The sequence below is a fragment of the Oncorhynchus mykiss genome, chromosome 13 (genome assembly GCF_013265735.2).
Source record: "Oncorhynchus mykiss isolate Arlee chromosome 13, USDA_OmykA_1.1, whole genome shotgun sequence".
Classification (NCBI taxonomy): domain Eukaryota; kingdom Metazoa; phylum Chordata; class Actinopteri; order Salmoniformes; family Salmonidae; genus Oncorhynchus; species Oncorhynchus mykiss.
This window is the reverse complement of record NC_048577.1, coordinates 60,665,169-60,682,668: the sequence shown is the minus strand read 5'-3', so window position 1 is coordinate 60,682,668 and position 17,500 is coordinate 60,665,169. Positions and strand designations below refer to the sequence as shown.

General features: G+C 44.4%; 1 protein-coding gene across 1 annotated transcript in view; it reads right to left on the bottom strand.

Annotated features, from left to right (window-relative positions):
* The window catches only part of LOC100136292 (SoxP1), a 4,307-nt gene extending 27 nt beyond the window's left edge, over positions 1-4,280 (bottom strand). The window contains 3 exon segments of the mRNA NM_001124546.1: positions 1-2,698; positions 2,990-3,219; positions 3,619-4,280. The exon segment at positions 1-2,698 is cut by the window's left edge and continues 27 nt beyond it. Coding sequence (NP_001118018.1) covers positions 1,935-2,698; positions 2,990-3,219; positions 3,619-4,028 — 1,404 coding nt within the window. The 5' untranslated portion in view covers positions 4,029-4,280 and the 3' untranslated portion in view covers positions 1-1,934.
* Positions 4,281-17,500: the final 13,220 nt, after the last annotated feature.

Here is a 17,500-nt window from a genome sequence, read left to right as displayed (position 1 = left end):
TTACAGAGAAACGGCCAGCAAATGGGTTAGCTGTGGCGTGTGGATGACCTAGTTAATATAGATGATGACATAGTTCACAGCTTAGTCATTTAAAAACATACACTGCGATAATATAAAGAAAAACACTGCATTCTGTGGACATAAAGTAGAGTATGGTGCTCTGTACAAAGACAAACTGAACAGACATTGAGGCTGTTACAAACGGCACCAGATTAAGATTACGTAGAGATTATTTGATTCTGTAGTGTGGATTACTGATTGTACTGTATGCTGCATGAAGTTTGTTAATAATCCAATTGGGAAAGGATGATAAAGCATTAGAAGACACAAATACGTTCTGCGCATTGTAAACTGGATTACAGTGAATTGGCACCTTATGACTTCTGAGGAATTGACCCAAAACACATACATGAACGTTCTCACATGCATTCTGCCATAGTGATTAAGAAGACTCTCTGTCTTTCTTTGTAAGCTTTCAGTGGCCCTGATGAGCTCAGATAACAGTACAGTATGCTGCTTAGTCAATCCAAACAACTGTTCTGTCCTTACTTGTTCGTGCTTGGTCCCCTAGGACAACACACACACGAACACACACACATCTGTGTGTCGTCCTGTCTGCATGAGTCCAGCTGACGCATTACTCAGTGTGTCTGGTGTTATCTTACCCCACTTCCTTAAACCCCACATCATGACTAATCGCAATTGGTCAAGCATAGCTTCCAGGCACCTGTTGGATCAGGTGGCATTCTATTGGTCGATTGGTATCTGTTGCATCATGTGATATTCAAATAGATCTATTCTATTGGTCCCACTTTGCTTTCCTGCAACTTGGAATGGAGACAATGTTCATTATTGGTCGTCTAGGGAATGATGATATAAAATGTAGTAATGGGTTATGGAATTTCTACTGCACTTAGATCCACCACCCACCCACTTCCAAGTAACAAACATTGTGATATACCCCTGCTTTGTTACTGGTGTTTAACAACGACACGGGAAATAACAGGGGAAATAATGTGATGAACATAAATACATATTTAAGATATTTCTAACATCAAAATAACAACAAAATGAACATTTAAGAATTCAAATTAACAACTGAATTAAGACTGGTCCACTGATGTAAATATCTGTGTGCATTTTTAAGTTATACAGCTCAGCCTCATACTGTAGTGCACTACTTGACCAGAGCCCTATGGGCCCTGGTTAAAAGTAGTGCACTATTTAGGGAATAGGGTTCCATATGGGATTCAGCCTGTGAAAAAATCCTTAATCCCAGAGCTTCATTCCAAAAGTATCTGTTTCTCCATCTGCTTCACCAAGGACTTGGGCCTAAGCGTTATTCTCTCTCTCTCCTACACAAGTCCGTGGCAGGCCTACACGCTGCTGTCTCAACGGTGCACACAACACAACAACATGTGCAGACCTGGGTCGTGTTCATTAGGCACCAAACAGAAGAAATAAGAAAAGCTCATTTTCCGTTGCAATATATCACATTTCCAATGTGTGCCCTAATGAACACAACCCTGAACTCGAAGAAGGTGTGGCTGTACTAGATGTGTGTGTGTGTGGGGGGTGGGGTCCGACTCCTCACAGAGGAATTTTGGCTCGCCTTTGATTTGATTTCTTTGTCAAAGTCAGTCTTTCTGTCTCTCCATGGGTAAGGTAAAACACAAAAAGGTTTGTATAAAATCAGCAGGCACTTCAATATTTTTTCTTCGATATGTTCAAATTGGCACGGGGATAGCCTAGCACCCTCCAATCCTCGTCCTCCAGTTCTCACATTTCCATGAGACCAGGGTTGTGTTCATTGGGCACCAAACAAACAAAAAGGGGAGGGACTACTTGGACTTGTCGAATAAGAAATGGTCATCTTCGTTGTCCATTGCAAAACATATTGACGAACACGTCCCTGGTGAGTAATGAACAGTCACCTACGGTCTGGATAGGGTGGTGTACACCGGCTGGTCCCAGTTGGAGGTGGGGGGACTGTGGGTGGGGGGAATGGACAAACTGTTGAGGATGGGGCTCCCGTGGTACGCCCTTCTGGAGGAGTGAAAGTAAGGGTACTGGTACAGGCTGGAAGGGTAGCCTGAGTAGGGGTTGTAATAGTTGGAACTCTGGAGGTCTGTATAGTCACACTGAGAACTGGAGAAGGAGGCTGCAGCTGTGGATGACGTCACGCAGGTCTGGGCTGTGTAGGAGTGGGAGTAATCTGAGTGGGAGGGGGAGCTGTGGGAGTGACTGTCGCCGCTGTAGTGGCTGGGGCTCAGCTGCTCCGTCTTGATGTGGGCCCGGTGCTGTGGGACCGCCTCGCTAGAAGTTGAGGAAGAGGCAGACATGGTGGCACTCTTGCGGCTCCAAACGGCACCGTTCGCTGTGGCGTGGCTGTATGATGTATACGAGATAGCACCAGATGCAGGGTTTGGTCCATGGTGGCCGTGGTGGTCCACGCCTACGCCAGCGGTGGAGGCATGGCCGTTGAGCGGTAGATACTGGTCAAACTCATGCACGTCGAAGGCCTCCATGTTGCTGATGACGTCGGTGCTGAGCTCGGAGATGTCCACGTTGCTGAAGTCGATGTTCTGTCGGCCGCTGTCCAGCAGGCGCCGTCCCTCGTGCTTCATGTCCAGTTTGCCCCCGTGGTGCAGGTCTGTTTTGGGGGTGGTGGGGGGTGTGGGTGGACCGTGGGGTTGGCCTGGAGGATGGTGAAACAGAAACAAGTCAGATGTGTGAACACCACACTTGGGAATGGTCCAAGTGATCGAAATATAGTCAGTGAATTTAGAATTTAGAATGTCATGAAGCTTTGGGGACATTCTGTAAAATCTAAATATTATTAACAGTTACCGCACAATTAGCTCCTAAAAAACAACAGACATTGTAAAGTATTGACTGTCCTTAGCCATTTACACGTCATAAATCCAAATTGTTGACTACATAAGATGTTAATTGTGCTATTTTGACACATTCTTTCTCATCAACTCACCTGCATGTTCAGGGTGGTGGTGTCCATCGGCTATGCCTGCCAACAATCCTGGTTCAGCCTTGTACATGTGATTCCCCAGCTCTGCACCAGAGTCGGAGTCACTCTGCCCAGGTTTCACACTTTTCCGACGCCGAGGCTGGTACTTGTAGTCGGGATGGTCTTTTTTGTGCTGCACCCGAAGTCTCTCCGCTTCCTCCACAAATGGCCGCTTCTCATTCTCTGAGAGTAAGCTATGGTAATAGTGTGAACATAACATGTAAATGAACTATTCAGTTGGTGCATTGTAATGGCCTAATTATAAAACCCATATATTTTTTATGTAGGCCCATTTAAACAGGGAAGATAATTCTGGTCATTAGGCCCACAATTATCCAAAGTGGAAAAAACGTGCTTTCCTCCCTGTTTTTCTTTCTAAATTGTGCAAAAATGTGCATGTTTTCTATTGATAAACTGAATAGACTTCACATAATAGTGACTGGAGTGATGACCTAATTCGTTTCTATTTAGTGACACATATCTTTAAAATCAGATTCAGACATTTTACTGTATCAAGTATACTTGTTTTTGTTTGATAGGCCTATGTAAATTATATTTTTTAGTTATAAATATTTCCACTTGGTCCTACTTACCGCCACAGCTTCCCCAAAGTCTTGCTCAGTTCCGCATTGTGCAGATGAGGGTATTGGTCCGCGAGCTTTCTGCGCGCCGCTTGCGCCCACACCATGAACGCGTTCATCGGTCTTTTGACATGGGGTTTATTTTTCAGCGAGCCATTTCCCCGAACTGGCATGGGGACGAGGGACCAGTCATATCCCTTGAGAACCTGCGACACCGCGTCACGTATGCAGGCTGGGAATCGGTCATCATCCTCGCCGTCCAGTTTCTTTCCTATACCAGCGAGGAGTGATCCATCTGATCCCGTTGGCGACGAGGGCGCATCCGAGTCGGAATCATCCTGCGACATGGAGCTCGTAGTCCCCGCCGGGCTACACGGTGGGTCGCTGATGGACTTGTCATGCTCTGCGGTCATTTTTAACATTTGATCAGCCTCAAAAGGATTATATCCGGTGTAAATTCTTTAGTGTTGTTTATTTATTTTTTTGTGTCTCCGACTTTTCAAGTGAAAATAATGAGCTAGAACAATTGCGCATTTTACGCACGCTGAACCATGGTAGGTAGACTCCTTCACAACATCAACAAAAACTCAGTTGTTTTCCGTTTCTGTGTTTGTTTGTTTTTCTTCGTCCTGTCCTGTCCTGTGCTGTCAGGGTGGTACAGTTCTGGACGCAGCAGTCTTCACAGTGAGTGCAGAGTTTGGGCGATAGAGGAACTTTACTTGGAGTTTGGAGCCCTCACTCCACCTTCTGCTTCTGATTGGTTGAGCCTTATCACCATTTTCGTTTCCGATTGGTTGGGGTTTTGAATGACAAGTCATTTGTAAAAAAAAATATAATAATAAAATATATGTTTGTGTAATAATGTGTTCATGTTTTCCTTCTCACCCCAGCATGCACTCTCTCGTTTAGTGCGGATTAGCCTACCTATTTCGCAATCGCAAATAATGAGTGAACCGTTGTTTAATGCATGGAAAACACCTCCAATGTTGACTAAACTTTATCACAAAACATGAAAGTGTCAGAAAAAAACGATTTCCAATCTTACGTCCAGTAGTGTATTTACACATCAAGGAATTGAAGTTATGTATAAAGCATCGTTCTAGAATAGTCCTCCATAAACGTACTGATATGTTTTGGTATGTAAAATATTTTGGGAAAACTTGGGAGACATTCTTTACTTTTGTTCCATACTTTCTAGACTATTTCACTATTAAGTTGCATTGCATTATTCACAAATAATATGCTTTATTTCAATATCCTTATGTTAGGTAGCCTAGTAAATATGCATTTATCCTGGCCAAAAAAAAATACATATTTAAGCAATATTGTGATTTCAAAAAATATTTTACATAATCCTATGAACATATTATTTGTGATATTTCATTACCTTAGCAATTTGATTCCTAGTGGTCACGTAGATGATACCGAATCATATAAAACAATCTTAATGTCCTCAGTGCTCTTCTAAGTTTAAAACACTCATAAACAGATGTGTTGTATTTATTGTTTAAGATTTCATCAAAAAACATGCTGACGCTTTTGAAAGAATTGAAAGAATCCTAGATAAATAATGGTAAATATGAGTTTTAAAACATCCAATGACAAAGAGAATATTAATGTCATGTTGACAAGGGGGAATTTTAATTTAAACCATTGCATAGAACACGTTTTGATATGAAATACAAGTTTCTAGGTATTACAAATATGTAATAATATTTATCCACTTGGATTAAAGCATCACATTAACTCTCTATTCTGCACAGCCACTTCATTGTTGGAGATGAAAGTCATTCGTTTCCCGTCCTTGCGGACATTTTGACAGGGTTTTTATCCGTAGGCTAAGTTTTGTTTGGACAAAATAGACCCCGACAATCGAAATTCATTCACATGGGATAAGACTATCAGGCGAAAATATTGTAAAGAGGTAGGAAATAAAAATGTCCAGGTAAAACAAATATTTCGTTGATTTCATTCGAATGGCAACATATTTGTAATGTTATCAATTGGTCAGATATTTGTTAAAAGTTGTGGTCGGACGCTGGAATAACAATTAAAATTGGCTTCACGATAGCTTGTACATTATTTAAAAATCCAAATAAAATATAAACTTTTTGAACGCGCAGGGAATTGACTATTCTAATTCCCATTCTAAAAGCTATTGAGACAAACCCGTATTAATGACAGGTATGAGAACATAACCAACTCTACACAGTCGGTTCAGCGCGGTGTCCAGTGTCGTCAGTGGTGCTCTGGCTTGTATTTCTCTAACTGCTGCGCTCTCTTGCCCATCAGACGCCGTCGGCCAATTAGGATTCGCCAGTGGCACGGTACCACCGCAAGTCAGCGCATGATATATTCCCACTTTGTGCCAGGGCAATGGAATTCAATCTGAAAATGTGAAGTACAAATGAAAAGTCATTGTGAATTGAATACATTACGGTTACATAGGCCTACTAAGACACATGTTTTATTGTTGAAGGTCATTCTAATAAATAACGTGTGAGAGTTCAAATCAAATCCAATTGTATTTGTCACCTTAACGTGAAATGCTTACTCACAAGCCATTAACCAACAATGCAATTCAAGAAATAGACTTAATAAAATATTGACTAAATCAAATAAAAAGAAACACAGTAAAATAACAATAATGAGGCCAAATACAGGGGACACCTCTGGTCCTAGTTGCCTGTAACATTGCAGTCAGTCGTAAAGGTAACACAGAGACAGCACTGTTCTGAGCTTGCCAGGTTGCAAAATAAGTCAGATTCCTATGGTGAACTTAAAAGTATTGGGGGAAAAACGTTTTGAAAAGACTAAATGAAAACTTAGTCCACATGGCAATAAAAAATTAGAATACACATAAATTTAAAAAATAAAATGTTCAACGTGTAGATGATTTATGTGTCAGTTCAACAGCCACATAACCAGGGTGCTAATTTCATTTACACTCTCATCTCAGTTTTAGTTGCCTATGATAAGACTCATATATCCCTGTGAGGGCCAGGGTTCAGCCTGCATTTGAATTCAACACTATTAACCACCCATGTAAAGAATCCTCTTAATGTATCAAAACATAGGCCTCTGTTAGCTTTAGATAACACAGCCACATCACTTACACACTGTCAGTTCAGGGACACGTAGGCTACTGTAAAAGCTCTTTGTTAACATTATGATAGTAGTGACTATAACTGCAGCCTGGTTTCACAGATGAACGAGGAAGTCCATCTCCCAAAGACAGATGTCTGTTTGTTATCCACGAGGAAAAAAAACACATCTCACTACAAATGAAAATATGAACAGGCCTCTTTATGATATTGAAGGCTAGAGAGAACGAGCAGAGGAGATAAGATGAGAGATTGAATCACTGCCTTTGTTAGTGGCTTTGTGTGTCTCTGTCCCCATCTACAGTTTTCATCACCGCTCTTTCCATTGAAAAGACAAGGTATGTTTCAGTTGGCCGGCAGTTTGTTTTATTCAATGCTCACTGTAGGTGCTTAGGGAACAGCTAGGCTAGGGGAATGGGAAGCCACCCTTTGGATATCTACGAATGGAATGGACAGACAGTCGAATGGGAATTGGATGGGATGGGAGAGGTCTTTAACAATGTGGAAGATGTTGTTGCTGTTGCTCTTCAATGCAGAATTGGATATAAAAAATGGGATGTAAAATATTGGAAATATCACAATCATCACTGTCTTCTATACTCTATTTGGAGGTAAGAAGAATGGGCTTGTAGATTACGTCTCGGGTGATCTTTATGGGCTAACAAGATGAGAGTGAGGGAGTCCGAAAAAAAGGGTTGGCCTTTTTTTTTTTAAAGTGTGAATGAAAATGTTTTAATACTTTGTTAGTAAAATGACTGTTGGCGATCTGCTCCCTCGGCACTGATACGAATCTCTCTGTGTACTGTGTTTTCATTTCAACTAGAAACTAGAATTTGCTTAACACGAGTTAAAAGGCGTAAGCTCCATCTGCTAGTATTTTCCTATTTCACACCACACAAATGATGTCATCAAATTCCAGAGGGTTTTGTCATTCTTGGAGAAATTCTTTACGTCTGGAAGTTTCTTTTTATACATTTGTGGTGCTCCATGAAAGACGACTGGAGAGAGGTAGACAGAACTGAGGGGTTTCTGTCATACACAGAGCTAGTTTAAACATGCCTCTATACTGTAATGTCTGACACACACACACACACACACACACACACACACACACACACACACACACACACACACACACACACACACACACACACACACACACACACACACACACACACACACACACACACACACACACACACACACACACACACACACACACACACACACACCTATATGTTTTGGGGACATGTGGGGCCACCACAGTAAGACAATACTCTCTGCAGCATATCATGGAGTTCTGTGAATGACTGAATGAATAAGAAGCATTGCGATATTCATTCTCAATGGATTCTCATGGGTCCCTGTGACCCTGCAATTGCATAAGATTGGATTATTTTGAATTTTGAAGTATAATCAGATGAGTGTAATCAAACTGCCCTAAAGAAAATACAGACTTACTTTTAACAAACAAAACATTGTGAGCAATCTGTTCACCTCTGTTGAATACTGTAAATTGATTTGGGACATTTAGGATAAAATATATTTTTAATTTGATATTGATGGTCTCTGATTGCACACTTTCTGACTGACTCGGCATAACAAGCTACATATCAGAGCAGGTATTCCAGAAGCCATGTACAGTACCTGTCAAAGGTATGGAGTGTGCAAATCTGTCACCAAGGCTACTTTGAACAATCTCAAATAAAAAATATGTTTAACACTTTTTTAGTTACTACATTATTCCATATCTGTTATTTTATAGTTTTGACATCTTCACTATTATTCTACAATGTAGAAAATTGTAAAAATAAAGAAAAACACTTGAATGAGTAGGTGTGTCCAAACTTCTGACTGGTACTGTATCTGAGGAAGGGAAAGTAAAAGGCAGGACACAGAGGAAGAGCCAGGATGGCCAACGACAGTCTGCTTTCATTAAGAACAGTAGAGCACCCAAACAGAGTCGGCTCTGGTGGGTCACATTGTGTTGGGAGAAGGTTCAAAGACATGTTATTGATAATAATAAAAAGTTGTCTCTGTGCAGTGTTGATAAATGGAGGTAAAGGTCCAGGAGCCAGAGCTGTATACTGACTAGAGTGGTTGAGGTAATGAGGTAATTCTGTTGTCCTGTGAGTATAGCTGTATACTGACTAGAGTGGTTGAGGTAATCCTGTTGTCCTGTAAGTATAGCTGTATACTGACTAGAGTGGTTGAGGTAATTCTGTTGTCCTGTGAGTATAGCTGTATACTGACTAGAGTGGTTGAGGTAATGAGGTAATTCTGTTGTCCTGTGAGTATAGCTGTATACTGACTAGAGTGGTTGAGGTAATCCTGTTGTCCTGTAAGTATAGCTGTATACTGACTAGAGTGGTTGAGGTAATCCTGTTGTCCTGTGAGTATAGCTGTATACTGACTAGAGTGGTTGAGGTAATCCTGTTGTCCTGTGAGTATAGCTGTATACTGACTAGAGTGGTTGAGGTAATCCTGTTGTCCTGTGAGTATAGCTGTATATTGACTAGAGTGGTTGAGGTAATCCTGTTGTCCTGTGAGTATAGCTGTATACTGACTAGAGTGGTTGAGGTAATGAGGTAATTCTGTTGTCCTGTGAGTATAGCTGTATACTGACTAGAGTGGTCGAGGTAATCCTGTTGAATGTGGATAACACCCAGCCTACTGTTTGCGAAGTAGGGTGACGTTGCCCTTAGATGCCATTCTTGGGTCAGTTTAGCATTTCCCCCACTAATGGTTAAGGTTATGATCGGGGAGGGGATGCTGATCCTAGATCTGTACCTGGGGGACATTTCTCTCCAGAGCAAGGGATGCCAGTAGAGCCAACAGAACAGAATATAGCCAAATGTCTTGCTCAGCAAAATTACTACAACTAGGGGACTTTAGACTTCCGCTCACACTCATAGTGAGGAAGTAAGTATCGACCACTCAGAGAGACAGCAAGGAGGGCAGAACAGTAACATTGACTGACAGCTGGGTTAATACTCTGCCAAGCGGAGGGCGGGAGCGGGACTGGCCTGTGGTGGTTTCGTAGGGGTCAGGAGAGGGAAACAGAGAAAGACAGGAGAGAATAGGGGAACAGAGGAGAAGAGGGAAGAGAGTAGAGGAAGGCGGTTAAAATGACTCCAGAGCTTGTCTTTCGCTGGTCCCTGTGTTGTTGTGGGGATTTGGGAGAGTTCTTGTGAGAGAGAGAGAGAGAGAGAGAGAGAGAGAGAGACAGAGAGAGGGAGGGAGGAGGGGGGAGGAAGAGAAGTCAGAAAGGAAGAGAGAGATGGAAAGGAAGAGGAGGGGGGAGACGTGCGTGAACCCTAAGTGTCCCGTGGAGGGAAGGAAGGTTTTAATGTTCTGCTTTTGGAGACATCTCAAAGGGTCTATGCTTTGGCGTTAATATTTTCACACTGAGACAGAATCTCATGCAGCACGGCTTCCTCTTCTGCTCTATCCCAACACTCCCAAGCTCTGGTCAGCCAATACCCCACGCCATGTCAATAATACTCTACCGCTCTTCTGCTCTATCCCAACACTCCCAAGCTCTGGTCAGCCAATACCCCACGCCATGTCAATAATACTCTACCGCTCTTCTGCTCTATCCCAACACTCCCAAGCTCTGGTCAGCCAATACCCCACGCCATGTCAATAATACTCTACCGCTCTTCTGCTCTATCCCAACACTCCCAAGCTCTGGTCAGCCAATACCCCACGCCATGTCAATAATACTCTACCGCTCTTCTGCTCTATCCCAACACTCCCAAGCTCTGGTCAGCCAATACCCCACGCCATGTCAATAATACTCTACCGCTCTTCTGCTCTATCCCAACACTCCCAAGCTCTGGTCAGCCAATACCCCACGCCATGTCAATAATACTCTACCGCTCTTCTGCTCTATCCCAACACTCCCAAGCTCTGGTCAGCCAATACCCCACGCCATGTCAATAATACTCTACCGCTCTTCTGCTCTATCCCAACACTCCCAAGCTCTGGTCAGCCAATACCCCACGCCATGTCAATAATACTCTACCGCTCTTCTGCTCTATCCCAACACTCCCAAGCTCTGGTCAGCCAATACCCCACGCCATGTCAATAATACTCTACCGCTCTTCTGCTCTATCCCAACACTCCCAAGCTCTGGTCAGCCAATACCCCACGCCATGTCAATAATACTCTACCGCTCTTCTGCTCTATCCCAACACTCCCAAGCTCTGGTCAGCCAATACCCCACGCCATGTCAATAATACTCTACCGCTCTTCTGCTCTATCCCAACACTCCCAAGCTCTGGTCAGCCAATACCCCACGCCATGTCAATAATACTCTACCGCTCTTCTGCTCTATCCCAACACTCCCAAGCTCTGGTCAGCCAATACCCCACGCCATGTCAATAATACTCTACCGCTCAAGTAATGCACATACAAAATTAAATTACAGAATCACCCACGGGAAAGCTATATCTTTTAGTCTGCCTCTGTTTCTAATACACTTAAAGCACGTCTCTCTGCTTGGAACAATTTATTTAAAGTAGATATATGAATTGGCACAGGCTTCCCGCTTGGCAGAACTATATATTATATGAACAATGCTGGCTGAGAAGTCATGTATAGGAGCCTTGACAGGACCATCAACAGGTGTGTTATGTTCCTTCTGTTTTCTTTTATACAACAGGGGTATTTAAGGAGGACTGCTGCTTTTTCTGATCGACATGATAGAACCCACCTGGTCCAAATCAGTCCCTGATGAGAGGGGAAGAATGGAAAAAAGTACCTGAACTGGCTTCGTGGTCCAGATTTTAATTTGAGGTTTATACAGGTTATTCAATATTTTACGAGAGACCTGTTCTGAAGATGAGAAAAGTGATTTGTGGAAATTAGACAGTAAAGTAACCAATACCGGATTATATAAAATAACCCCTAAACATGGGTCCCCCATTCAAAATGCAGAGGTCAACGGTGAGGTTACAACCCTAAAACCCAGCAGAAAAAGGGTGATGGTCAACCTCAGTGAATCTAAAAAGGTTTTCATTTCAGTTTCAGCTGTCTATGATGGTAAAACTTTACTTAAAGCGTTCAGGTTTAATGCATTGTTAGTTGTTATAAGCATGTAAGAGCATCTGCTAAATGACTCAAATGTAAATGTCCCCCCCCCCTATTTAAAAAAAATAATAATAATAATAATGTAAATGCAATATTTATTAAGTTTTACAAATCAACTTAATTATTTTATGTCTATGTGTGGTCGTTTTTCAACCGGCTCTAAATGCCTAAACTACTTTTTACATTTTGTGGTCATTTTGCAAAAACATTTATTTATTATTTTGGAATACAATTGAACAATGTTCTGTTAGTCAGTGTTTCCCCTTGTTGACCCACAGCGGTGGCGGGCTCTCTTAGTTTAACCACTTGGGGTCAACAACCCTGGAGCACTTTGAGTATCTTCACAGCTGTCTGTCTCCCACTCAGCTCCTCTCTCCTTGTGTTCATCTCCATGGAGCTCTAATGAAGCCAATATCTAAGGAAAGAAAATAAACTTAGTCTCATTAGGAAAACAAAGCCGTATTTTCATTCATGTTCCTAGGTCAAATTAATGTATAAAATGGTGGTGTTTTCTTAGGTCTTTATAGTGAGATATAAGTAATATGTCAGTTTAGGCGCCATGTATAACTACAATGGGTAAATGTCACTATATTAAAGTATTTCTCAGACCCCCCCAATACCCCTCATCTCTCCTTCACATCACTGTATCTGTAGTAGTCCTCTGACACTGATCATGAGCAGCAGGCCCGTGTCCTACAACCAGTAGAGAGCCAGAGACAGCAGCCTGTAGCCTCTCTCCTCCTCTCTTCTGCCCCAGTGATCACTTCCACCATCTTCTTCCACACCATCTCCCTCACTCCCTCCCTCTCTCTCCCTCACTCCCTCTCTCTCGCTCACTCCCTCTCTCTCCCTACTCCTGAACTCAGCTACTTGGGTGGGAAGTGTTCTGAGGTTGGCCATAGAATCACCGGTTGTCTGGTGCAAATCACTAGCATCTCTGTATTTCTGGTGAATACTGTTTCTGGTGGCCTTGTCTGAGCAAGACTGGCCAATAGGGTAGGAGCCTTTCTCCTGTTTCTGTGACCTGGACAGAATGCTAGTGTGTCAAACGGCCTTACCCCCAATCCATCTCCTTAATACCTTGCATATGCCAAGCTGAGAGGCATTGGGTCACACTTATTGAGTCCTTGGTATGACTCGACCAGGGATCAACCAACTGACCTTCTAACCTCACAGTGGACACTCTAACGATGAACCAACTGAGTTGGTTAGTGTTGTTTGTAGCACCCAACCTTCTCATCTCACAGTGGACACTAACCATGAACCCACTGAGTTGGTTAGTGTTGTTTGTAGCTACTCGGGTAGCGGTGGGTTCCAAGCTGAACATAACACAAGCCTGTCCAGTGCACTTGTTCAAACTGCTGTGTCCAGTGGTCTTGTTGGTGGTCTGTGTGGACCAGGGTCCAGTGGTCTTGTTGGTGGTCTGTGTGGACCAGGGTCCAGTGGTCTTGTTGGTGGTCTGTGTGGACCAGGGTCCAGTGGTCTTGTTGGTGGTCTGTGTGGACCAGGGTCCAGTGGTCTTGTTGGTGGTCTGTGTGGTCCAGGGTCCAGTGGTCTTGTTGGTGGTCTGTGTGGTCCAGGGTCCAGTGGTCTTGTTGGTGGTCTGTGTGGACCAGGGTCCAGTGGTCTTGTTGGTGGTCTGAGTGGACCAGGGTCCAGTGGTCTTGTTGGTGGTCTGTGTGGTCCAGGGTCCAGTGGTCTTGTTGGTGGTCTGTGTGGACCAGGGTCCAGTGGTCTTGTTGGTGGTCTGAGTGGTCCAGGGTCCAGTGGTCTTGTTGGTGGTCTGAGTGGACCAGGGTCCAGTGGTCTTGTTGGTGGTCTGAGTGGTCCAGGGTCCAGTGGTCTTGTTGGTGGTCTGAGTGGACCAGGGTCCAGTGGTCTTGTTGGTGGTCTGAGTGGACCAGGGTCCAGTGGTCTTGTTGGTGGTCTGTGTGGTCCAGGGTCCAGTGGTCTTGTTGGTGGTCTGAGTGGACCAGGGTCCAGTGGTCTTGTTGGTGGTCTGTGTGGACCAGGGTCCAGCGGTCTTGTTGGTGGTCTGTGTGGTCCAGGGTCCAGTGGTCTTGTTGGTGGTCTGAGTGGTCCAGGGTCCAGTGGTCTTGTTGGTGGTCTGAGTGGTCCAGGGTCCAGTGGTCTTGTTGGTGGTCTGTGTGGTCCAGGGTCCAGTGGTCTTGTTGGTGGTCTGTGTGGTCCAGGGTCCAGTGGTCTTGTTGGTGGTCTGAGTGGTCCAGGGTCCAGTGGTCTTGTTGGTGGTCTGAGTGGACCAGGGTCCAGTGGTCTTGTTGGTGGTCTGTGTGGACCAGGGTCCAGTGGTCTTGTTGGTGGTCTGAGTGGTCCAGGGTCCAGTGGTCTTGTTGGTGGTCTGAGTGGTCCAGGGTCCAGTGGTCTTGTTGGTGGTCTGAGTGGTCCAGGGTCCAGTGGTCTTGTTGGTGGTCTGAGTGGTCCAGGGTCCAGTGGTCTTGTTGGTGGTCTGAGTGGACCAGGGTCCAGTGGTCTTGTTGGTGGTCTGAGTGGTCCAGGGTCCAGCGGTCTTGTTGGTGGTCTGAGTGGTCCAGGGTCCAGTGGTCTTGTTGGTGGTCTGAGTGGTCCAGGGTCCAGTGGTCTTGTTGGTGGTCTGTGTGGTCCAGGGTCCAGTGGTCTTGTTGGTGGTCTGAGTGGTCCAGGGTCCAGTGGTCTTGTTGGTGGTCTGAGTGGTCCAGGGTCCAGTGGTCTTGTTGGTGGTCTGAGTGGTCCAGGGTCCAGTGGTCTTGTTGGTGGTCTGAGTGGTCCAGGGTCCAGTGGTCTTGTTGGTGGTCTGAGTGGTCCAGGGTCCAGTGGTCTTGTTGGTGGTCTGAGTGGTCCAGGGTCCAGTGGTCTTGTTGGTGGTCTGAGTGGTCCAGGGTCCAGTGGTCTTGTTGGTGGTCTGAGTGGTATGTCACCCCCTCCTTTATGGCATCAATGTGATATGGTCAAGTTGAATGTAGATGATTTGCAGAGAGTGCTACATTGACATGCATCTCTGAAATCATTATTTATATTTTATTCTTGTTTCTATTGTTTAAAAAAAAAATTGAGTTAATTTTCTAACCTTTTGAAACAATTTTTTTAATAAATAAAAATCTGAAAAATATTGAAGCGAAAAAAGTGACAGGTTATTTATTAGAAGAACATCCAACATGTCACCCCATTATTATTAGAATAAATTTGGTGACATCATTGCTATATGGTGAAATAGCATGTTGATGATTGACAGGGATTGACATATCTATTGGATAGAGTTTTCTCCATCGCGGTAGTATGTTCTGCATTGTGACACCATGTAGTGTAGCTAGAGAATGACACGGTTCACAGAGAAAGTCTGTTCACATGTTGCTGCTTTATCCAGTGTTCAGAGTACATCCTGTTCACTCTGAGTCAGGCTTGAAGGGCTGAGCTATGGTGAGCTGTGGGGCTACCCTGCCTTGGGCCAGTGACTCCCAGTCTGCCCTGTCCCTCACCAGGCCACCCTCACCCTAACCAGGCTAAAGCACGCACTCAACAGGCTCCACTCAGCTACAGTGCCCCCGGCACAGCTCTATCTCTCTCTTCCCAGCCCAGGCCAGGACCACATCAAAGGCAGAGGGAGCACGTCTCTCTTCACACTCACTCCTATTCACATCGACACACACACAAACACACGAACACACACACATATATAACTTCGCCTGTTGAAAGTTTTTGAAATACTTAATTTACAAAAAATCCATACAGAAAACTTGGTGAATGAACAAAGAGATAAGGTGTGCTATTGCCATTGACAACTTCCCTAGCTTAGCCTGCTGTGTCCTACTGTTAGCCCAGCAGTTAGATGTGACTCAGCCAGGTTCTCACATACATGAAGGTAAATCCTCTATGACGGATGTTTCATTCCCCGTCCTGTCCTCCCCTACTGTTGAGTTAATGGTGGATATTTTCACTCTTGGGCCGTGGGACAAATCTATTTTCCAGGTTGACCACTATTTAGTCAGGTCACCATCGAGGGGGGGGGTTCCATTCCTATTGGCATTGGCTGGTTCCAATCAGAGCTGGCCCCAGTCCCTAACAGCTGCTGTGCATTAGCTCCTCCCATTGACCCATGACCCTTCGCTCCCCTAAATTAGTTCTATTAAAACATGGTAATGAGGGGTTTACTCGTCCAATTTCAGGTTTTATTCAGATCTATTAGTGGGCTTGGGGAGATGGTGTGTGTGTGTGTGTGTGTGTGTGTGTGTGCATGTGTGAAGGGGGAGGGAAGTGATGTAGGAGGAGGGTAGGGTGTTTTAAAACTGAAGGAAACAATTAGTACAAACAGTATGAGCCAGACTCTTCGGTAAATGTCAGTATTTGGGGAGGAAAAGTACATCCAGATGATTTTGTGTTTCGTTCCACCTTGACACGTCACCGTCTTGTTCGTCAGGGCTAATACCTAGAGGTGGTTGTGCACCTTCGTTCTTATACGTTGATCCTTACTGGGGATAGGTTGGGATTCAGGAATAGAGAGGCCTTATGATAGCCAGAGTGACAAGATGGTAGACATGGCAATGCTGAAATTATCATTTTAAATATCTTTAAATGTTTGTTATTGTTCTGTTCTGCAGCTATTGGGCGATTCTGGAAATCTTTGCTCCACCAGAAGTTAAAGGCAACATATTACACAAAGAAGACACACACACACACACACACACACACACACACACACACACACACACACACACACACACACACACACACACACACACACACACACACTGCATAATGGTTTTACCTGTTGACACAATAATTCCTTTCAGAGTGTTTCAAGTGTCTTGATAAAAGGGATACGCAGGCAAAGTATTTAGTTCTAGAGCCATATCACTGTGGTTTGTGATTCCATGAGCAGACAAAGTAGCTGTTCCTGGTTTCTTTTCCACAGTGACAGGATAAGTGGTCAGATGCACGGGGAACGTTTTGGGGAACTTTGTTCCCATCCTGTATCTAGTCCCAGACACAGACAGGGGGAACAGTGTATGTTCTTTTTTTTGTCTCTGCCGTAACCCTCTCCTCCCTCTCCTCCGTCTCTCTTCTCCTCCCTCTCTCTTCTCCTCCCTCCCTCTTCTCCCTCTCTCCTCTCCTCCCTCTCTCTTCTCCTCCCTTTGTATCCATATACATATGGTCTGGATAAAACTTGTGGTGTGCTTCAGTCTTCCAGATTGTCTGCTTTTTTGATCCCAGATTCTCATAAATCATCTTTGTAATTTGCCAGTGAATTAGATGGCGCGGGACATCTAGCAGTTTGGAGGGGCGGTGGAATGTGAAGAGGGGTGGAGGGGGATAACAGAACAGAGAAGCGCCCCTTGGCTTTACGGGAAATGGGAGGCCTTTCCGCTATAGCGAGACCACGATGGCTTGTCGTCTGGCTCGGGGGACTTTGCCTTGCAGCGTTAAGAGCGGTTGGCTCCTCTGCTCTGAGATACCTCTCTGGTGAATTGTTTTTACTTAGGAATAATTAAACCAACTCCCACTGGAACATACTGTGAGCTATGAGCCCCTCTGCTTCTCAATACGCAGACGACAAGAGAACGGTGCACAGTAACGCATGCTTTCATGGATGCACACACACACATGCGCACACACACACACACACACACAGACAGACAGACAGACAGACAGACAGACAGACAGACAGACAGACAGACAGACAGACAGACAGACAGACAGACAGA